This window comes from Corapipo altera, unplaced genomic scaffold (genome assembly GCF_003945725.1).
Source record: "Corapipo altera isolate COAL_440 unplaced genomic scaffold, ASM394572v1 326, whole genome shotgun sequence".
NCBI lineage: Eukaryota > Metazoa > Chordata > Aves > Passeriformes > Pipridae > Corapipo > Corapipo altera.
Window position 1 is genome coordinate 3056745 of NW_020884945.1, and position 23060 is coordinate 3079804.

The 23060-nt window shown below is 49.2% G+C and overlaps 1 protein-coding gene across 7 annotated transcripts in view; it reads right to left on the bottom strand.

The window, feature by feature from the left end:
- ARHGEF9 (Cdc42 guanine nucleotide exchange factor 9) overlaps positions 1–23060 on the bottom strand; it is a 207610-nt gene that overhangs the window by 46392 nt on the left and 138158 nt on the right. For all 7 annotated transcript variants that reach the window (XM_027662249.1, XM_027662251.1, XM_027662255.1 and 4 more), the window contains 2 exons: positions 18554–18733; positions 5689–5880 (listed from right to left, as the gene is read on the bottom strand). In XM_027662249.1, coding sequence (XP_027518050.1) covers positions 5689–5880; positions 18554–18733 — 372 coding nt within the window. The remainder of the gene's footprint in view (positions 1–5688; positions 5881–18553; positions 18734–23060) is intronic.

Consider the following 23060-nt stretch of genomic DNA (forward strand, 5'->3'; position numbering starts at 1 on the left):
CTAAGTTTTCTTCACCCAAAAGTGGATTTAGAGACAGTCAGGAGAGCTGGACCATCCATCCATCCATCCATCCATGCTGCCTACCTGAGAGCAGGGTGAAGGAGAGAATGAGGAGGTAACAGCCACTGCAGGCTGTAACTTCAAAGGCAGCTCTGATGATATTCCAGTTTCTTTCTTCTCTGAGCTGTTTTGGGGCTGTCTACACTGCCCTGTAAGCATTCCTCAGCTTGGCCCAGTACCATTTGGGCTATAAAACACTGTGCAGGTGAGTGTGGTACTGATATGCACATGCCCAAAATAAGCATAAGAGCAAAGCTGAAACTGTTTGAACTGAAGAGGCAAACCAGAGCCACGTTTGGTGGCAGGATTCTACAGAACTTACTCAAATACCTGTTACAGCCACCACTGAATGTTGGGCACTGTGATTGCACTAAAATATAGTGCAATCTATATTTGGAGGAACACAAGCCTGTTCCTCAACAGGGCAACAATCAGCCAGCTCCAAAGCAGAAAAACAAAGTGTGCACAAGCAGGCTGTGAAAGACAGCTACAGGCTGCAGAGATATGCAGTACAGACCCAAAGAGCTCTCTGCAGTCACTCTGCAGTCTGGTATCCATGGAGGACAGACTGGGCACACCAAGGAAGCAGCTCCTCAGCCCTGGGCCTCTGAAGGAGAGCACCACTGCTGCCAAGTAGGTTTTATGCTGCTTCGCTATGAGGCAGCACAAGAGAGTGCTTTTCATCCATCTCTGAGGATGAGTCAGGCTAAAGGACCCAGACCACATGGGGACTTGTCTCGTCAGCTCTGCACAGCGGCCCCGGCCTGACATGCTGAGCTGCAACCAGGATGTTTTCCATGTGGCACTCAGAGTTGTCCTGGCACCAAGGCAAGGCTTAGCTGGAATCCAGTTGACGTTATTAAAAAATAAATTCAAAGTGAAATTACTTGGAAAAGAGCAGAATGCAACACTGGAAGTTGGCTGCCCTTTCCCACCTCCCACCTCCCAGTGGCTTGTAACATGGAGGATTCCTTTGATCTCTCAATTGCCTTGCTGTTCCCATCCAAGCCCTGTCACTTCTGCCTCTAACACCTCCTTAAATTGAGCTGTGTCTTCCTAATTCCTCTGCTGGTCCAAATCCTGCCCATTTCTCAAAGCCTGGCACCCTGCTCTTTCTTCTATCTCTGGTTCTTCCACCTGCGCTCCCCAAACCAAACCCCCTCCCTGCCCCTCTGCTTCCCCTGAGGCTCCTGTCCTGCCCTGGACAGACCCTGTGCCCTCCCAGGATCAAACCCCAGGGGCAGCAGGTTTCTTTTCAAGCCCAGAGATAGCCATGCATCCAGAAAATCATGGAATCACAGAACCACTAAGGTTGGAAAAGCCCTCTAGGACCATCAAGTCCAGCACCACCACCTTGTTCACCACCTTGTTCACCACTAAAACATGTCCTCAAGTGCCACATCCAGATGTTTGTTTAACATTTCCAGAGATGGTGACTCCACTACTGCCCTGGCCAGCCTGTTCCAAGGCTTTATAGCCCTTTCCATGAAGAAATTTTTCCTAATATCCAACCTAACCCTCCCCTGGCACAACTTGAGGCCATTTCCTCTTGTCCTGTCACCTGTTACCTGGGAGGAGGATGTGGTGCTTCACAGTACAGGGCTGAGTAGCACTGCCTGACAGTAAGGCTGGCTACTGCTACCCATCCTAAAAACCTAGTTTTCAGTACTTTATTACTTTTCTAATCATTAAGTGCTAACCCTGACATTCCTATTGCTGGGTGTTTCCTTAAGGCTCAAGTCTTTATTCTTTCTTTTCATAGAATCATCATGGAATCACAGAATGGTTTGGGTTGGAAAGGACCTTAAAGATCATCCAGTCCCACCCCCTGCCATGGGCAGAGACACCTCCCACCAGCCCAGGTTGCTCCAAGCCCTGTCCAACCTGGCCTTGGGCACTTCCAGGGATGGGGCAGCCACAGCTTCTCTGGGCAGCCTGTGCCAGGCCCTCCCCACCCTCCCAGGGAAGGATTTCTTCCCAATATCCCATCTAACCCTGCTCCCTGTCAGTTTCTTGCAGGCTCCCTTCAGGTCCTGGAAGGCCCCAGTTAGGTCACTCCAAAGCTTCTCTTCTCCAGCTGAACGATCCCAATTTTTCCCTTTGGTGATATTTCAGAATAATGATCCATCCACTCCTGATAATGCAATCCAAGCAAAACTCCACATTTTACCCCCAGCACAAATCTCCACAGGAGTGTTTCTTCCAGCAGCAGTTCAGTCCTTCATGCCCTAAGTGAGGGCACAGCACCACCCATGGGGGCAGTGGGGCTTTGCTGGGATGGGCAATTTCCTTCAAGCAGTTGCTTCCCACAGGCCTTGGCTTGCACAGGTGATTTCCACCCTGGTGTTTGCCAGCTCCTGGCTTGGCCAGACTCATGCCAGGGGTGTTATGAGTAATAACATGGTGTATAATAACACAGCATGATGCTCCAAAGGGCCTCGATGATCAGGACGATATCTACATTCGATACCGTACTGATGGGAGTCTGTTCAACCTAAGGGGACTGAAGGCCCACACTAAGACCTTAAACCATCTTGTCCAGGAGCTGCTTTATGCTGATGACGCCGCCCTTGTGGCCCACACAGAAGCAGCCCTGCAGTGTTTAACATCCTGCTATGCAGAGGCTGCTGAGCTCTTTGGGCTGGAAGTCAGCTTAAAGAAGACAGAAGTTCTCTATCAACTGGCACCTCAGGAAGTCTTCCTTCATCCCTATATCACCATTGGTCAATCAGAGCTCAAATCAGTCCAGCAGTTTAATTACCTAGACAGCCTCATCTCCTCAGACGGTAAGATTGATGGGGAGATAGACAACAGGTTAGCAAAGGTATAGAGAGCTTTTGGAAAAATCCATAAAAGAGTTTGGCGTAATAAACACTTGAAGAAAAGTACAAAGATCAGTGTTTACAGAGCCATAGTGCTGTCTACTCTCTTATATGGATCCGAATCATGGGTCATCTACCACCACCACCTGCGACTCCTTGAACGCTTCCATCAACGCTGCCTCCGTACAATCCTAAACATCCACTGGTCAGATTATGTGACCAATACACCTGTTCTAGAACAAGCAGCAGTCACAAGCATTGAGGCCATGTTGCTGAGAACAAAGCTGCGCTGGGCAGGGCACATCTCAAGGATGAAGGACCAACCACTGCCTCCCTAAGATCCTGCTTTATGGTGAACTTGCCACTGGCTGCCGCAAGAGAGGAGCCCTGAAGAGAAGATACAAGGATTCCCTGAAACAACATCTCAGCCTCGGCCACAATGACCATCATAACTGGTCTACTCTGGCCTCAAATCAGGAGGTCTGGAGACACACCATCTATAACACTGCTGATGCCTTTGAGAACACACGCAGGATCACCATCGAAGAGAAAAGACAACACAGAAAGAATCGTGCCTTGCAGAATATACCACCTAAGGAGTCTTTCTGCTGTGCCTTTTGCAATCGGATATGTCTATCTCGTATTGGCCTCATAAGCCACCAGCGTGCTTGTAACAAACGTGGGTAGAGCCCTCCTAAATCTTCGTTTGCGAAGCCCGGTCATGATGAGGTATTGGAAATACATTGTGAAGCAGAAGAGAGAAATGGGAGGGCTCTTAATCACTGTTCTCAGTAACAACCACATATCCTAAAGTGCCTCCCTGGTATTAGGATTTGTTATTCATTACAGCTCAGCAACAAGAGTATGACCACACACTGCTGAACTCAGCACTAAATCAGGCTCAAGCTTTGCCACCCAGCCAGAGCCCCTCTGCCACCCCCTCCAGTGCCTCACATCGCTGCCGTTCCGCCTGACACCCTAAAACAAGGAGTCAAGGGAAGCAGGGAATTTGCCACTGTCAGAGCACTCGTGCAGCTCATGGGGGTTTGTGCTCGTCCTGAGGCACAAATCACACCTCTGTTATCCATCAGGGGCACTGGGAGCTCCAGCCAGCCACTCTCTCCATCTCCAGTCATGCTGTGCCCAGATGCCCAAGCCTTCTCCAGGCAGAGGGATTGTTCTGATTAAACTGAGCACAATAAGGCTCTCTCCAGCAAGGCACAGCCCATCATTTCACAGATGAGAATGCCCATCTCAGTCCTCCTCCTTCCTTAGCAGAAGCAGCTGAATCATTTCCTGGTGCTCTACCTGGAGGTAAGATTTATCCCCTCAATACCATTTTGTATCACGCAGAGCAAAGAAAGAGCTTTCCAGATCTCTCTCCTATCTGGGACATAGCATTAGGTGCAGTAAATCCGTGTCACCCCATGGATGTCAGTCCAGCTGTATCTGGCTGTACCTCCTGAGAATCCCACTTGGCAGAAGCACAGTGACATGGCTGAAGGTGCAAGTTAAGGTTTATTTAATTTTTCAATGGAAAAGTGCAAATGCAGAAAAAGAAACAGTATGTGGAAAACTGCCTGCAGTTCTTCCCTTCTCCAATGCAAAGCTCTCTGACCGAAATAGCATAGTGAAATTAAGCTCATTTGTTTCCAAATTGAAATCCCAAGACTCTTCCATATTTGAAAAGCGTCATAGATGCTTTTTGGATGGCTGCTCTGCCTCATCAAGAGACAAGCAGCAACTAGGAAGGGAGGAAGATATTCTTCTAAGCAGAATCCTCAAGGGGCTTTACCACATTGACTGGGCACAGGTTCACTAAATCCTAAACATTCCAAGGGATGAGCTGAAAGGCATCCATGGGCTTTGATTTCAGTGCTAGCAAATTTCGCCTCTCAGAGATACGTACATGCTCTACATAGAATGCCCAAGCTGTCCTGCTGCCCTCTCCAGTGCAACTGTGCACTCCCCTTCCTACACGCTCTGCACGACAGGCTCAGCTCAGGGCACTAATCCTGTGTGTAAGGGGTTGTAGAGGTTAATTGTAACATCATGAAGAAGAATCAAATTGGGGATGAGTGGGGTCAGTCACTAAGGTCCATTTGTTTGCTGGTTTCCTTCCACTGGATAAACCTAATGTACTTCATTTCTCACGGTGCAAACATTTTTCCATCAGTCTCACCATAAGCAAAGGCAACTGGGGGCCATCCTGAGCCAGGAGAAATTGTGAACTGGATATGAAAGGCACAGATGACACGGGTAACTGATTGGTTTAATTACAACCTCATTTCCTCAATCACAAGTTCAAAAGTAGATGGAATTGGTTTTAATTAAGAGGACTGCTTGAAGGTTCTCAACCTCATCATGTTTCAGTCAAAGAGGTATGGAATAAAGGGCCGGAAATTGTACTTTTAGTTAATACAAACTGAAGGAATTATAAGATCCAGCAGAAAATTCTCAGAACTATCAATACTTATCAACAGATGCTGCTCCTCTGTAGACACACCACTCAAACACACTGTGGCTTTTTCACAAATAACCCACAAACCTCTCCTGACAGCCCACTGTGTCCTGCTGAGTTCCCAGGGTCACAGCCCATGGACAAACCTCAGTTTATGGACAAACCCTCAACCCATAGACAAACCCTCAGCTCTGGACAGCCCACCATGTCCTGCTGAGCCCCAGGGTCACAGCCCATGGACAAACCCTGAGCTCTGGACAGCCCTCTGGGTCCTGCTGAGCCACAGGGGCCCAGGTCATGGACAAACCCTCCCTGTGGACAGCCCCCAGGGTCCCAGCCCCGTACCTCACAGATGTCCTTGAGGTGTTTGATGTAGTGGCGCTCGGTGCTCATGATCTCGTTGATGACATTGGCTCTCATCTGGTCGCGGTTCTGCACGGTCCTGCCCAGGCACAGGCAGTCGGCGCTGGGATCCAAGTGGCCGTTCTGCACATCGCTGGTCCCCTCCTCCACCCCATCCTCCTGGTTTACCCACAGCTGTGAGGAGCAGAGGGGAGAGTAAAGGGCTTATTCACAGCAGCATCAGGAGCCAACGAGTCAGGGTTGCCTGGTTTTTGGGAGATCCACTCCCTCCTCACACCCACAGCGGTCATCGGGGTGTTCACATGGCTCACAGCCCACACAGTCCATTTCTATGGTTGCCCAAAGGTTGCCCACACACTGCCCAGCTCTGCCCATAAGTGAGGAGTTGCAAGTGTTGGCTGTTTTGATCCTAAATACAAAATAATCATGTGAAAGGGTGACTGAGTCCTGGATGCTACCAAGTGCTCTGAACCATGGACAAGTGTAAAACAGATCAGTCTAAGGAGAACTGCAGGTACTGGTGTAAAGCACTGCTGTGCCAGTTCCTGCCCACCTCCAGCTGGGGTCTGTCTGAACAGGAAGATCCTCTGGAAGGAGGGATAAGCCCTTTCCAGGTGACTGATTTAAGGTCAAGATGCGCCTGGTTCAGAGATGTGAATGAATGCGCACATGGGCACTGGGCTGTGTTCCTGGGGTTTCTGTAACAGCCCAGGCCAGAGTTTGTGAGTGAGCATTGATTTCATTTCACAGCAGATTTCCTCATCAGTTCACATGAACAGCTTTTCTGACTCAGGCAAATCCCCCACCTCAGCATCCCGAGATTGCGATCCCCAAACCACAGGAACAGCACTGAGTAAGTCTCCTAAAACCTGGGGGCTGAGGGCAGCTCGGAATGGGGTGACGAGCACTGGGCACCGAATACTCTACACTGGAATAATTACAAAAAGCAATGAAAAAGTACCACTCTGTTTTCAGCGCACTGAAGTTTCTTTCCATCACCAAATAAAAAACCTACACTGAAATTGCAAACTAAAAGATTACACTCTCTCTAATCTGTATTTGAACAAGCCTGCACTCTGCACGCAACATACGGATCAAGGGCCTCCTTCTGTCACCTTTTCCCCCAAATAAAACCTGCCTAAAATAACTCTGATTGACTCAAATTGGGCTCAGGGTAGTTTGTAAACAAACATTAAATAATGCTTAAAGCTGACAGAAACATCCCCGGCTTACACAGATCACCTCAGCTATGATGGAAATCAAGCAACTTCTCTCCTCAGCATTTAAAGCCCAAATACTGAGGACTTTCAGACCTAAAAATTCATGTACCTGTGAGCAGTGGAAGAGTCCACATACATAGCACATGGGGAACTAACAGCATCATTAACCCAATCTTCAGGCTTCCCTTCAGTGGTAATAGATTTTCATACATTCCTATTATTCAGCTTATATTAGGCTTTAAACAGATTGTAAAGGGCAGTGTTCCTGTAAATTAGTGAAGTAAAAGCACCCAAACTTGCTCGTGCTCCTCCCCTGCTTTCCCAACCAACATCGTGTTCTGTTAAACCACCTCCTGCAGCTCCCACATTTTGCCATCCTACTGTGAGTTCTAAAGGCCATAAAACCCCCAAACCCATCTCTTCTCTAGCAGAATGTTACTGCTGCTGCAAACTTGGGGGATAAAACAACCCCAAAGCAATAAAAAGCCAAACTTGTTGCCCTGCTCCCAAGTGTGCCCAGTGCCTGGAGCTGTAAGGGATTGGACAGGAGGGTGCAGGGCAGCAGTACCCATTTAAATACCAAGATGCCTCTTCCCTGGGCCACCAGCCCTACCTTGAACTGCTGCCCCTGGGCTGTGCTCAAGCAGTGCCAGGTACATCCCAGGGCAGTCCATGTGCCCAAGTGAGCCAGTGGCAGAGCTGGGATGGATCCAGCATCCTGCCTGCTCTGCCCACGCAGAGCCCTGCCTGTCCCCCCACCTGCCCTGGCACGTGGAACCTCCTTTGGCACATCAGGAGACCGGAGGGATGTGTCAAAGCCTTCACAGAGGCCAAACCAGGGCTGGAGCTGAGGGAGAGAGAAGGTCAGTGACCCCAGCCAGGCCCAGCTGTGCCAGTTTGGAGACATGGAACTCCTGGGAGCTGCAGCACCCCTGGGAGCAGCTCTGTGGGCCTTTTCCCAGGACCTTCCCTCAGGATGGGCTTCTCCATTGTGGCATCTGCTGCAAAGACAGACTAGCTCCTGCTGTCTCCCAGTTATGGGGCTACACATGGATCTCTGAAAGGGGTTTTGTACAATTTCTATCAGCACTGGAAGGCCTGGCTGAGCCACTGCAAGGGAAGGCAGGGATCTAATCCCACTCAAATATAGGGGGATCCAGCATGGAAAACCTCTCCTGGCACACTGAAACAAATGTCAGAAGCATGTCTCTTGTTCAGAGAAACAACCCAAAAGCTGGTTAGGAAACATGGCTCTTCCCAGCAACCCCTCTCTGCTCTGGAAGAGGTTTTGGGTACACCGAGGCAGAGCAACACTCCATGTGTGGGTTATGCTGAAAAATAAATGCCCAAATGCTGCTGCTGAGTTCTGGCCACGTTGATGTAAGTGACCTCAGGGGACAATCTACTGGTATCAGTGACACCTACTGCTCTGCTGAGTAAACCTGGGGGCACCCTCAGAAGGGAAAATGGGACCTGGAAGGACAGAATGCCACAGGATGCCATGAGGGGTATGCCCTCATGGCACTTCACTGGTATTCCAAACCAATGTTGAAAATCAAGCAGGACTAATGTCGGTATTAATTCCTGTTGGCTGAAGTTTAAAATAACTTCCCACCCTACCCTCCTGCTCCTATGAAAAGGAATTTTGCAGCTTTCCCAAACCCAACTGGAACAGCCTGTCACCAAGTTTTACGGCACTGCTGCCAGTCTGGCAACAGAGCACACTTCTAAAGCTCTACTTCCTCGAGTCAGGTGAGCATGAGAAAAAATTCAATTTTTATTTAAAACATAAAGGAGGAAAGATCTAATCATAACAAGCTTACATATGTGCATGTAAGCTTGAATCATGAATCCTAAGACTTTGAAACTCCAAGGCAAACAGTAAGCTTGCAAACTTCCATGATTTCTCAGATTCTGTCTGCCTTTTGTGAACGGCAGGAACACTCCCTCCTTCCTCATCTGGGAACCTCAGGAGTCCTGATTTTTTCCTTAATGAAATGTTTGCTCCTTCCTGCCAGGATTCATGTTCCCAAAAGGACAGAAACCACAGTTCTAGTCTAGACGACTTCTGCCTTAGATTAAAAACAAATGCAACAGTTTTATAGGGCCCAGAGGAAGCTGAAGGTGCCTCCCACCCTATGCTCTCCAGCCTCAGCTGCTGGAAGGATGAATCCCACTGTGCTGCTCAAACACTCCTGCTTTCTGCCTTAGCCTCTAAAGCTTTCTGAAATTCCAGCCTGGGTCATTCTTCCAGGGCATCGTTTGAAATTTGGACCATGACTCACAAAAGCTGAGGCACACTGGCAGCTCTGCCACTGACCTTGGGCCAGTCACTGAAACTAGAGGAGGCTTTCCCCACCTAAAACCAGGGATAATCACAGACAAACTCAGGCAGACATTAAATATGGACTTAAATGCATCTCATGGGACATGCAGGGATATGAGGAGGTGGCATTTAAAGAGTTAACTGTGTCCTGTGTCCCAGAGCCACCACCCCAAGCTGGATCCTCTCTGCTTCACTGACCCGCTCGCTCCGACCAAAGTGCTGGCACTGCAGGCGACAGCCGGGTGGAACAGCAAACGGGGGTGACGCTGAAACTTATTAAATGTCATATTTAGTTGATTTAGAAAGCGCTGCAGCATTCCTATTTTAGCCCAGTCATCTGTAAGGAGGGTGTTCGCTATGTTTCAGACACATGTGACTCTCCCAAAAATGCTCTCCTGCCTGAAATGCCAGACCTCCTTCCTGTGGAGAACAGCTGAGATCCCACTGACGGGAAAAGGTCCATCTCCTCCCCATCTTTCCAATGTGCACTGGACACAAACGCACAGATGTACCCTCTTCCCAGTGCAAATACCCCTATTTTTTATAAAAGAAACTTCATAACTCTAGTTTTCTCCCAGTTTCACACCATCTCCCCAGCCTTTTCAGCTCAGGATGGGTGGCTGCCACTCCTGGGAAGCTCCTGTGGGGCTTTCCACGGAGCAGAGATGGGATGTCAGTTCCCTGGCAGCTCGTCAGCTCACTTGGATTCCAAGATGCCTCTCCAGGCTCCTGTCCTGTCCTCCTCAGCACTCCAGGGCTGTGGTTTGGCACAGACGGGGGGTTAGGACACAAGACTAAATTACGGCATCCACTGCCACTGGGTTTTTAAGAATAAATAACAACAGCTGTTCACCAACCATCAACAACCCTACAACAATAAATCAGCCTTCAGTGTCCCTAAACACCTCTGCAATGCAAGACATCCCAGGCTGTGAAATAACACAGCACTGTGTGGGTTCCCCCCATGCCATGAAAAACGCTTGGCATCAAAACAACCAAGTCTGCCCCAAGAGCCATTTCAACGCTTTGTGTCAAGAATTAATTAAAAGAAACCAACAAAAGCTACAGAGGGAAAAAATTCAAGTTGCATAATGCTCATCCTACGTGATGTTTCCCATTGAAAGGCCACAGTACACGTGGAGAGGAACAGGCTTATCATGAGGCTCCCAGTCCTATTTCAAAATTCAACCCTAAATGGGAAGTCATGACCAGCTCCTGTGTAATGGAATAACTTGCAGAGGCAGATGAAACAAAAACGGTGAAATAAAAAAGCCCCTTTTCCCTAAGGACCAGCTCTGGGAGCCAGGGAGAGCTGACCATTGCATTGTGCTAGTTGATGCTCTGTGTGATTGATATCCTTCTAAAAAGGGAAAAAAGGAAGACCCAGGGAGCTACAGGCCAGTCAGGCTCACCTCGGTGCCCAGCAAGATCATGGAGCAGATCCTCTTGGAAAACAAGCTAAGGCACATGGAAAACAAGAAGGTGACTCATGAGAGTCAACGTGGCTGCACTGAGGGAAAATTGTGCCTGGCAAATTTAGTGATCTTTGACAAGGTGGTTACAGACCTGAGAGCCCCTTCCAGGGCCTAAAGGGGCTTCAGGAGAGCTGGAAAGGGATCTGGGACAAGGGCCTGGAGGGACAGGACAAGGGGGAATGGCTTCCCACAGCCAGAGGGCAGGGTTAGATGGGATATTGGGAAGGATTTTTTCCCTGTGAGGGTGGGGAGGCCCTGGCACGGAGAAGCTGTGGCTGCCCCATCCCTGGAAGTGTCCAAGACCAGGTTGGACGGGGCTTGGAGCAACCTGGGCTAGTGAGAGGTGTCCCTGCCCATGGCAGGGGGTGGGACTGGATGGGCTTTAGGGTCCCTTCCAACCCAAACCATTCTGTGATTCTATGATATAAAATTCTATAAATCTGATTCATCAATTTGCAGCTATACCCAATGGTGCATAAATTCACCCAAGGGCACTGGTCCAGCATGAGCTGACCTGCAATTATTGCATATTGAACCTGCTGAGTGCATGCACTGTATGTAGAGGACATTTTACTTGAATAGGCACTGAAGGACTGATTATCTCATGCTAATCAGAAACCACAATAAAACAAACATTTTACCAGCTATCTGGATTATTAATCTCCATTCAGTGGATACTCACAAGGACAAAACTAGCAGATAATGTGCCATTTCGGATCCTAGCTCACAATTAAATAACATGGCAGATTAATGACACATGGAGATCTTTCCGGAGAGCTGTTGTCATTCCAGGGAATCCGCTCACCAGTGATTTTATAACCAACACCAGTGTAAGCAGCCCAGCCTTCACCAACACCTGGTACCGACAGTGGATTACAGTGTCACTGGACCTACAACTGCTCAGCAGTGTCAGAGGCTCCAATATCCTCCAGGAATCTGCTGCACCACAGGACTATTTCCCACCTGGCCACACTGCCCTGCTCAGCAGGATTTGCCCCTTTCCCTCCCCCCCGAGATGGTTGTCGCTGGTGCTGTGCCTTGTTTGCAGCCACGGGCCCTGTGTCACACTCCCGCTCTGCTGGACTGACACTGGATTAAGAAGATCACTTACTTATTTGCAATCAAGGAGAGCTCATGGTGCAGAGCTTTGCATAAGTAAAGGATCATCGGTCTCCTGGTGTCACTCCAGTGGTCCAGGCACAGCCTCTCCCTGCCCTCAGGAGGGAGCACAGCCTGGTCTGGGCTCTGCAGAGCTGTTTCCCCTTCCCTGCTTCCAGAGAGGAGTGAGGACCTGAGTGTCCTCCCCCGGCCAGCCCCAGCCCCCTGCCCTGCTGCAGGACTGTGGGTAGGATGCTGTTTGCTGGGAAACTAGCCCACCTCCCTGTATCCTCTTCCAGGACAAGGAACAGGACGTCTGTCAGTAGAAGGAAAAGTAGTTGAAGCAAGTTGCTCTTTTTCCTCCCGTGGTCCCACCACTATTTTCTTCTGCAGCCTGAATTTCTCCCTGTGTAATCTGCCTCCAGCCTCACCATCCTTCGCTTTCTTCCAGTTCACAGGCTCCTGGATATCCTCTCTTTCCTTCCTGCAAAACCACTTCCAGTTCTTGCTCACCCCTCTAAAACTCTCCGTTCCCAGCCTCAGAAATTCCCTTTACCCAAGGCGTGAAATACCCTTATTTCTGGAAAAGGAAAGAGCAGGGGATTCTATAGGGCCAGCTTCAGGCTCTGCAGCATCCATGAAAGGTGAACAAAAACAGCTCCAAGGAACTGGCCCTGTGCTTGCTCCCTGTTTCCTGCATTCCAAATGCACAGACTCCCAGGGGCTGGAGCTCCACCATGTAGCAAAAATGTCTTGGACACTGCAATAAAGTGGATATGCTTTGTTTTATCCATCGAAATACTGGGAATTAGGGCTCAGCCCTCCCCATTTCCCAAAAACCAAAAGCCCCTACTGTGTGATGGTACAAGGGGCAGGAATGAAAGCTCCGAGCTCACTGCAGACCCCTGGGAAGGGGAAGGCTCTTCCCTCATGACCCCCTTGGCAGGGGACAGGGAAGGCAGGCTGTGAAGATTTGTGCCTGGCTTGCCTGACTCAAAGAATGGCCTCAAAACTCTGGTTTTGCACCCGCAAGGCAGCTTGTAGAGGGCAAAGTGCCAGAGCCTGCCCCTGTGGGGACCCGAGGGATGGGACCTGTCTGGGTGGCACGAGCTGTGCGGTCCCGGCGGCTGCAGGAGCACAGGCAGCACTTGGGGCTCAAATGCTGCTTGACTTTAAAAAACCCCAAACTTCTTCAGCCCATCCTGTCTCTGTGCTGTGCCCAGACCTCCATCAGAGCTATTTTTATGCTGGATTTGCCACAGGAGAATAAAATCTCCTTTAGAAGGTAGTGACTGCAGCAGGCACTGCAGCACATCCCACTCTGCATGTCCAACAGGTGATGCCACCTCAGCACCACCCTCTTTCCTCTGGAAATCTCACCCTGGTGCCACTGCCACCTATGCTAAGGGAATGCTAATGCAGGGACTGCAGCAAAGGGAAGAGTAGGTGAGTGATGAGCTGCTGTATCAAGACATAATCAGATTTTAAAGGCAAAAAGCAGCAGATGTGGCTGGCTCTTGGAATTACACCTGCAGTACAGACCAGTCACAACTCCTACAATAAAAACGAAAACCACGTACCCAATAAAGGTACGAGCTGCCAGGCCCTGGGACAAGGCTCTGAGTTTAGAGTCTGCTCCTCCACAGCACCTTAAAAGCTCATTCCAATTTATCCAGCACTTCTCCTTTAGCAGCAGAAAATAAAGTGGGTCAAAGGCAGCTTTTCAGCAGGAAAATCAATTTAAAATTACAACACTTGAGGGAACCAAGGCAATGGTGAGAGAGAACATGGTGCTGCCCTCCTCCACCCCTGCATCTTCTCTTGGAAGAGGTACAGCACACAAAGAATTCAGACATCCTCCCTGCTCAGGCATTGGGAGGACCCTTCATTTCTGCACAACAACTCAGGCACTGCAAGAAGCTGCAGTAAAACCTCCTCAGTCCCAGCTTTCCTCTTTACCTTGGCTTCCTAACGTAAGGAAGGCAGACTCACTGCTGATGAGTTGAGAAGAAATACATTCTGGAAACTCAGTCTGCCTCTTGGATCCAAGAAGACTGAGGAGAGCTTCACAGAGGAATAAATCCCCCCCTCTGCCCAGGACAGGTGCACTCTGCCACGTCTCTGCAGGAAGATTCCACTGCACTAAACGTTCATGAGCTTCACTTGTTTTATTTCTTTTTCAGTGGAAATATATCAGAGCCCAAACACAAAGCCATTTGACTTCCTGTGCTTGGAGTGCCTCACCTGGGCCCTTTGGGATGATGATGTGGGGCTCTGCAAGCAAAATTTTGGTTTGAGACTTACTGTGTTTTCTAAAGGAGACCTCAAGGTACAACAATGGATCCATGTGCAGCACTGTTACTCTGTACTGTAAATCCCTCCCTACCAACACTAAGCCTATTTTTTTGAGCACATGTCAATGCTGGATGTGCTGCTATGCAAAAACTCATATATATATATATATATATATATATATATAATACTTGCATTAACAATTTTAAGAATCCTGTGCTTCCCAGAAATAGGAGTTTTAGTTGGTACACTGTATGTAAGTGATATCAACCCAGTTAGTTACCTTAATGAATTAGTGATGAATCAAGTTTAACTTCATTTCTAATCTTTTCAGAGGGTACAGACCAGTAAATTCAACTCTACAACTTAGGATATGGGGTTTTTGTCCTCCACAGTTTTAAACAGGAATTTTAAAATTCCTGTTTAAAATTCCTGCTGGTTTTTCCAGTTGCACCTCCCAACCTGCCAGACCACTGGAAGTTCACAGGACGTTCAAAGACAACATGCACTAATCATGCAGTTGATGGCTGCACCCTGTGGGTGCCCAGGATCCCTGGATAATGTGCACTAAAATACACACAGATACCTTCACTTGTCCTAAACAGCTCATTACTGAGCCTTAAATTTAGTTCTGGAGTTCTTATCCCCCTTTCTGACTCATGGGTTTTCATAACCTTCTCCCTGAGTGCAGCAGTTCCCTGCAGAAACCAATGACCATTCCCTACTAACTCCAAATTTTGCTTCTCCTATCTTGTGCTTTTTCTTTTCCCCAAAAAGCACTGATTTATCATCCACTTTCTCCTTGAGAGTTGTTGTGCTCCCAAAACTCTATGGCTTTCCTCTCTCCCCCTTTCCTCCAGCCAAGTCCCAAGCTACGAGAGGATTACTGCAGGTGTGAGCATGGAGACAACAACTCCTGCATGCGCAGGGAATTTTTGTGTGCCACCCCCTGACTCTGTGTGGAAAGAAGGCCAAGGGAATCAGCAGGTTCCTGTTTTCCTCTCCACTTCCAAATGTGAAGTTTCCTGCTATGAGATTTCGTGAGTGCCAAGTGCTTTGCCAAAGGTTTTCAGATGATCTGGCTGGAGAGCAAGAAGCGTCAGACATCTCATTGCAAACTAGGTTTGCAGCCCAGTTTTGTCCTCAGAAGTGATCCAAAGGACTTTCAGAGGAACCCAACTGTGCAGTGATCTGCTGCAGCCACTGTTAGTACTTACAAGAGCCCTGAAGTCTAAAATATCCTGAAATTATTCCATTTGTTTTTATACCTGCCTAGTCTGTCTGACATCCCTCATTTGAATGCTATTCCTATTCTGCTATTCAACATGCTGTTGTTCTCTTTTCCTCCTGGTACTTGCATAAGAGAAATATAAAGAAAAGCAATTATTTTGCAAGTAAAACTAGAACCACCCAGGCTAAATCAGGCAGTTTTCTGGCATCATGGCTCAAAATAAAACAGAGAAAAACCCAGCCTCCTCATGATGAAAGAGAGATCAGCTGCTCTTCTCTCAGTTCTTTTAGTTCTTATTCAGCTGCTTTGGAAACCTGGGGGGCAAATCTTCCCCTCCAGCCTCCCTTGAAGACCTGTGGACAAAATGGGCCAAAGCTCTTATTTTTTAATATTAATTCTCACTCAGGGCAGCAGAGCCAGGCAGTGCCCCCCTTCAGGAGTGCATCAGTCTGTCCCAGGGCAGCGGCTGGTCCCAGACCACCCTCAGCAAGTGTCTCCCACATGGAACAGCCAAGCCAGCCCCTGGCAGAGCTGACGGAAGGACTGATCTCACTGGAGAAAAGTGAAGCCACAGGGTTGTGACTTTAGACAGAAGGGGCAAGAAACCTGCCTGGCAAGGCCACTGTGATGTTCAGCACCAAGGGCTGTTCCAGGATGTCGATCACACACTTGTATACAACAGTCTGAGATTCACTCACTCCTCTCCTTTGTTTTTCTCAGTTTCTTAACCCATCCTCCCAGCCTTTGAAAAGGGTAGGGAGAGATGGAGAGTTCAGCCAAGTCGAATGATCCATGGGTTTGGGACTTGCTCATTCAGCTGGTCATTCAATATCCAAAATAATTTTGGGACTTGCTCATTCAGTGTGGTGTTTTCAGAAAACAGGGCAGTGCAAAAGTAGACCATTCTCAAACCTCCTGTGAACAGGATGTTTATGACATCACACAAAAAGGGGGGGGTAAATCTTCTCCCCAGAATCACAAACAAAACAGCAATGGTCAATGCAATGAGAAGTTAAACTGGCCCAGAACATTTAGTCTCTAAATCAAGCAAAAATAATGAGACAGATTGTTCTTGTTCAGCCTTTCCAGCTGCAGCAGAGGAGATGTGTTAGGGACAGGTGGGAGTGTTTCTGCAGGAAGGTTTTCACCTCCATCACACCTGATACAAATCCATTTTCCAGACTTGTTGCCTCCACTGGCTTCAGGGTCAGACTCACAAAATTGTTATTATTCTGGGAAAGAATAACAGCATAAACTTTTTCAGGCAGCCCAGGCTCCAGTTCCAGCCACTGATCTCTTGCTCTTGGCACTGGCCGCCTGAGAGAGACCCAAGAGCTGCACCCTGACTATCACAGGGGACAAAATTGTGTGCTGGGGAGGCAGTAGCAAGCAAAGGTCTGAGTTCCTCGTTGGTGGTCACTGTAACACCAGAGAAAAAACCACATTATACATTTTTACCCAGTTTTCCTAATCCCCGTGGCTATTTCCCAGGTGAAGTGATCAATGACACAGAGATGCTGATGATTCAGAGATGCCCAGAAGAGGGAGGGTTCAGAGAAGAAGGTGAGACAGGCAGCAGACAGACAGCAAACACGGAATCTCCTTGGGATGCAGAATGTCTTCAGTGCATGTTTGAGGGAGAACAGTCCTCCCCTTGCCACTACCGAGCTCATCAAATGGCCTGGAAGGGTGGGAAAGAGTCACATCTCACACAATCCTACAAGGCAAAAGAAATCTTCGTGATTTCTTGGCCACCCCTGGAGTGCTGTGTCCAGCTCTGGGCCCTCAGCTCAGGAAGGACATGGAGAGGCTGGAGCAGGTCCAGAGAAGAGCAGCGAGCCTGGGGAAGGGAGTGGAGCACAAGTGCTGTGAGGAGAGGCTGAGGGAGCTGGAGCTGTTCAGCCTGGAGAAGAGGAGGCTCAGGGGAGACCTCCTCACTCTCTACAACTCCCTGACAGGAGGGGGCAGCCAGGTGGGAGTTGGGCTCTTCTCCCAGGAAGCAGCAGTAGGACAAGAGGGCAAAGGCTTGAGCTGTGCCAGGGGAGGTTTAGGTTGGATATTGGGAAGGAATTTTTTATGGAGAGAGTGATCAGGCATTGGAATGGGCTGCCCAGGGAGGGGGTGGAGTCACCGTCCCTGGAGGTGTTTAAGGACAGACTGGATGTGGCATCAGTGCCATGGTCTGGGAACCACGGCGGGGTTGGATCAAGGGTTGGACTGGATGATCTCGGGGGTCTTTTCCAACCCGGCTGATTCTGTGATTCATTTTTTGGACCGTATTTCCGAAGCTTCTAAAGGAATTAAATCTCTGATCCTGCCTCTTGAACCCATGGCAGAAGAGAGAGGACAGAGAACTGCAGTAGGTCAAAGGTGATATCTTCACTCCCTGAGGAAGGCTCAGGAGCACCCAAATAAATGTGGTAGGAGGTGACTATAGCAGAAAGGGCATCTTATTAACCCTTTGCACTTTTATCACATAGTGAGCAAAAAAACCCCATTAAATGCTCAAATCCTCCTTATTTCTGAAAGGCTGGATCATCAGTGGGGATGGCTGGGACAGAAAACCTCCTACAGCAGAAAAACAGAGACAAAATGGTTGTCTCCTTAAAAAAGTAACCAGAGCTGGTCACAGACTAACTGGTGAAGTAATTTTACATCCGAAACTGCTGAAGAGTCAAAATGCAGCAGCGCTTTGGAAAAGGGGAGGGCTGACACCTCCCTGTGCCACACAAAGCTCATCTAGATCATAGAATCATGGAATGGTTTGGGTTTAAAGGGACTTTAAAGCTCACCTTGTTCCACCCCCTGCCATGAGCAGGGACATGTTCCACTAGACCAGGTTGCTCCAAGTCCAGCCTGGCCCTGAACACTTCCAAGGGCATCCCCTATAGCCTGGTGAACTTCTAAGCCCCACCAAACCATATACTTGCAGGCACCACAAAACTGAACTGGTTCTACCAAGAACTGCTTAAGAAGAGAGGTTACAATAGACACACAGCAAAGGCCACTTCATATCCCAAGAGCATAGAAAACCAGAGCCTCCCTCTACCCCTCTAATTTCTTTTGAAACCTTCCTCGCTCCCCATTTTTTGACAGAAGACAGACACAGTGGAATTAAGCAGAACAAACACAGCAACAACTCAGTTCCTTGATGCTCTGATCAGCAGTGATTCATTACAGCAGGAAAAAGAGGAAAGTCACTCACCCTCACGAAGCTGGCTGGAAACCATCCTTCTTCATCATCGATCTGACCCCACCACCAGTCCTTGTTGGAAGCATCCAGGACCTTGATAACGTCTCCTGCTTTAAACGCCAACTCCCGGTTGGCCATGGTGACGTGATCCCATACTGCCTCAGCACTTACAATGGAACCACCACTGATCAGCTTGGGAAACAGAAAACCACAGTCAATGCATGCCCTGATCCCCAGCACTCGCACGTGCACAGCACAGACACAGCAAAGCGCTCAGCCAAACGGCAAACAACTGCCCTCATCCCAATCCATGGCAATGCCACCCTCACACCGTGTGCTCCACAGCCCACCATCCTGCTCCCCACCGGGCAATGTCCCAGCTCCTGGGACAGCAGCACCACCTCCTTTCCCACCACCACGCTATGTTAGGAGCATGTACATCTGGCAGGGACATGGCTTCCAGGGACAGTTCCACCAGCAGAATACACAGTTCCCAAAAATGGAACAAAACCAAGCGATAGTGTCCTGCAAAGGAATTCTCAATTCAGAGCAAGTTTGCTTGGTCGGAATGTCAGAGACTCAGGAGGCTTTCCATGCTGGGCCCAGAGAGTGCTGGTGAATGGAGCTGCATCCAGTTGGCGGTCAGTCACCAGTGGTGTTCCCCAGGGGTCTGTGTTGGGTCCAGTCCTTTTTAACATCTTTATAGATGATTTAGATGAGGGGATTGAGTCCATCATCAGCAAATTTGCTGATGACACCAAATTGGGAGGGAGTGTCGACCTGCTGGAAGGCAGGAGGGCTCTGCAGAGGGATCTGGATAGACTGGAGAGACGGGCTGACTCCAATGGAATGAAGTTCAACAAGGCCAAGTGCCGGGTCCTGCACTTTGGCCACAACAACCCCCTGCAGCGCTACAGGCTGGGCACAGAGTGGCTGGAAAGCAGCCAGGTGGAGAGGGACCTGGGGGTGCTGATTGACAGGAAGCTCAACATGAGCCAACGGTGTGCCCAGGTGGCCAAGAAGGCCAATGGCATCCTGGCCTGCATCAAGAACAGTGTGGCCAGCAGGAGCAGGGAAGTGATCCTTCCCCTGTACTCTGCATTGGTGAGGCCACACCTTGAGTATTGTGTTCAGCTCTGGGCCCCTCAGTTCAGGAAGGATATTGAGGTGCAGGAGCGGGTCCAGAGAAGAGCAATGAAGCTGGTGAAGGGACTGGAGCACAAGTCCTATGAGGAGAGGCTGAGGGAGCTGGGGTTGTTCAGTCTGGAGAAGAGAAGGCTTAGAGGCGACCTCATCACTCTCTTCAACTACCTGAAGGGAGGTTATAGCCAGGTGGGGGTTGGTCTCTTCTCCCAGGCAACCAACAATAGGACAAGGGGACATGGGCTCAAGCTCTGCCAGGGGAGGTTTAGGTTAGATGTTAGGAAGAAATTCTTTACAGAGAGGGTTATCAGGCATTGGAACGGCCTACCCAGAGAGGTGGTGGATTCACCATCCCTAGAGGTTTTTAAAAAGAGATTGGACGTGGCCCTTAGTGCCATGATATAGTAATTGGAGTTGGATCAGGGGTTGGACTTGATGATCTTGGAGGTCTTTTCCAACCCAATCTATTCTATGATTCTATGATTCTATGATTCTATGATTCTATGATTCTATGATTCAAGCAAAGGCAGTACATGTAACTAGAAGAACACTTTTTTTTTTAAAGTGGAAGTTCCCCATTTTAGTACTGGTGATGTACTGACATCCCTTGCTTTTGACATCCTCCAGCTCTCCAGCAGCTCAGAAGGGCACAGTGGCATCTCAGTGACCTGCTCCAGACCTGGCCTGGGGCACAGCCCAGCTCAGGGAAACCTGCTGGCACTGGCTGTGCTGACAGTGCAGAGACCTGCCCACTGGAAACTGTACTGAGCCCACCCTGGTGTCTGACTGAACCTATGGAACACCCCTCCATGTCGAGCCTCAGAGCTGGGCCAGCACCATGGCACTGAGAGCCACCGAGTTTCACAGAATCACACACAACCACAGAACGTGCTGAGCTGGAAGGGCCCCACAAGGGTCATTGAGTCCAGCCCTCAGCCCTGCACAGGACCATCCCCAAGAGTCACACTCTGTAACCCAGAGTATCACCCAAACCCTTCTTGAGCTCTGTCAGCCTTGGGGCTGTGATAGATATGAAACTCCTGCTGAATGCTGGCAGGAGGGACTGATCTGAACGCTGCTGCTTGTGCTTCCACAGAAACCATCCATCCACGCCTGGGACACCCACTGCTCCTCTGAATGGCAGTTGTGTATTTTTTAACAGAATAGTAAATTGTGTTTGCGGTTTGCCCACTGCAGGAACTCTGCACTGAGCAGTGAGGCTGCCCCAGCAAACACACACTTCACCTATATGCTTATTAGCCTGTCAGGGCCATCCTGAACCTCGCTCATTAATTCTGCCACTGAGACGCCCTGAACACGGACTTGGGCTTGCCTCCAAGTCACAGTTTCAGCTCACAAGGACAGAGCTCAGCACTGGACTATTACAGACCATTATAGACCTTCCATGTGGTGAAGTTTTTCCAGCCACAGTGCCCTGTCAGCTCAGGCAGGGAACACAGAGCATACAAGCCCATCACAGAGGTTATGCAACTGAAGAAGCAATGGTTACAGAGCTCTTAATGGCTTTTTCCTAAGTCTGGCTTTCCAAAATGCCTGCTAATCACTACCTGCACACCGAGAACTTGCTAGAAGGGAACCTTCTAGCACTGCTTGAGGGTTCTTGGCATAAAAAGAGAAGGACATTCATGTCCTACAGGCGATCCAGTCAACAGATTAAAAGACCTGATTTACCATTTGCCTTGAACTGGCTTTCCTTTAAGAAATCAAGCTCATTGGGTTTGGGACAATCAGAGCTGCAGTTCCAGCTCTTCAGTTATTAGTCGGTTGTACATAAAGCAACAAGATCTACAAGGCTTAACTTTTGTCCTCAAAACCCAGACAGATCTAGGCAGTGGTTTGTGCAGCAAAGTAAAATAATATTCCTCCAACTTCCATTTTGACAAATCATCCTTTCTAATTCAAAATCAGCTGTAAAAGAAACATGGCTGTATCACACAGGGGACTTGTACACACGAGCCTCACAAGATCTCCTGATATCAGACAGCAAACACACACACAGGTCAGTGACAAGCTCTCACTGAAGAGTCAAGCAATGGACCCAGCTCACGGCTGAAGTCATGGCAGAGGCATCTCCTGCTTTAGCGTGGGGTTATCCTGTGCCTGGGCTTTGGACACAGAGCTGGAAGCAGCTGGGCACCAGAGGGTCCCATCCCAAAGAGCGGCACCTGGAGTCAGATGGTGATGGACCCCCAGTTCACCCCATGCTGGGCCCTGGCTCAGCAAAGCTGGGTAACTACACCTGGAGAAACAACAGTTATAGAGACTGATTTCTGATTCCAGTGCTACCTCTGAGTGCTCAGATCAAGGTAGTGCCATGTTTCTGTGCTTCCTCACCACCCCCTGCTCTGCTCTAGATTGAGGGTCCCGTATTTATGGACCCTGTCCAAGCGTGGTTACCCAGGTTAAGCAAGTTCTGCCGTTCCAGCCCTGTCCTGGCCCAGAGCTCTTCCTTCCCACAGGCATTCCGCCAGCCCTTTCAGGCATCCAGATACTTTCCCTGCATCTTCCCTGAACACAGATGACCAGAACTGTAAATACTATTCCCAAAGAGACCTTACCAGAGATCTGTGAAACAGCATGAAAAATTTATTCCAGCGTCACAGAAATCCTGCAGTAATACCTCACATGTCCCCCTTTGCTCTTGGCCACCTTCCACCCGTGGCTCACTGGGATCTTGCATTCAGCTTATCTCAGTAAATGCAGTAGGGTACATTCTCTTTGGCTGGAAAATCAGTTTTCTTGTCAAAAAATGACTCAGGTTGTCCTGACACTTGCTACTTTTGTTAATGCCATTGGGTATTTTAGTCCGTTTTGCAGTGATGAGGAACCAGGAACGGAGCTGTTATGCAGGGGCCCTGTTCCTGCTGTTTCTGCTTCAGCTGACATAGACTTTGCTGTCACTTCACACACAGGCAGTTCTGGGCACAAACTGCCACAGAAACGTCACCGAAACCAAACTTCAGAGGGACTGTGTTTTAAACCCTCCTCGCCTACTTGGCAAAAATGCATTTCCGAGCCCAAGGCACAAAATCCCAGCTCCGAGGGCTGGCAGGGACTGCAGAGGGACAGACAGGGACAAGGGGGTGACACCTCGGCCTTTTTCCTCTGTCAACACAGAGCTCTGAAAGGTGCTTTCAGGGGATGTCAGAAGCTGGGGTGGATTTGCAAGGTGCTTCTTGATCTCAAGGAGGAAGGCTCTAAGGCCTTGGTTCTCAGTGCCTCGCGCCAGCCACAGAAGAAAGGTCCCTCTGGCTGGTCCCTCCTAGCCCCTGGTCCTTATTGTTGGCCCCAGGAGGGGATCCACATGCCAGGAATCCTGCAAGCAAGCCTGAGCCTTTCAGAATGGAAACACAGC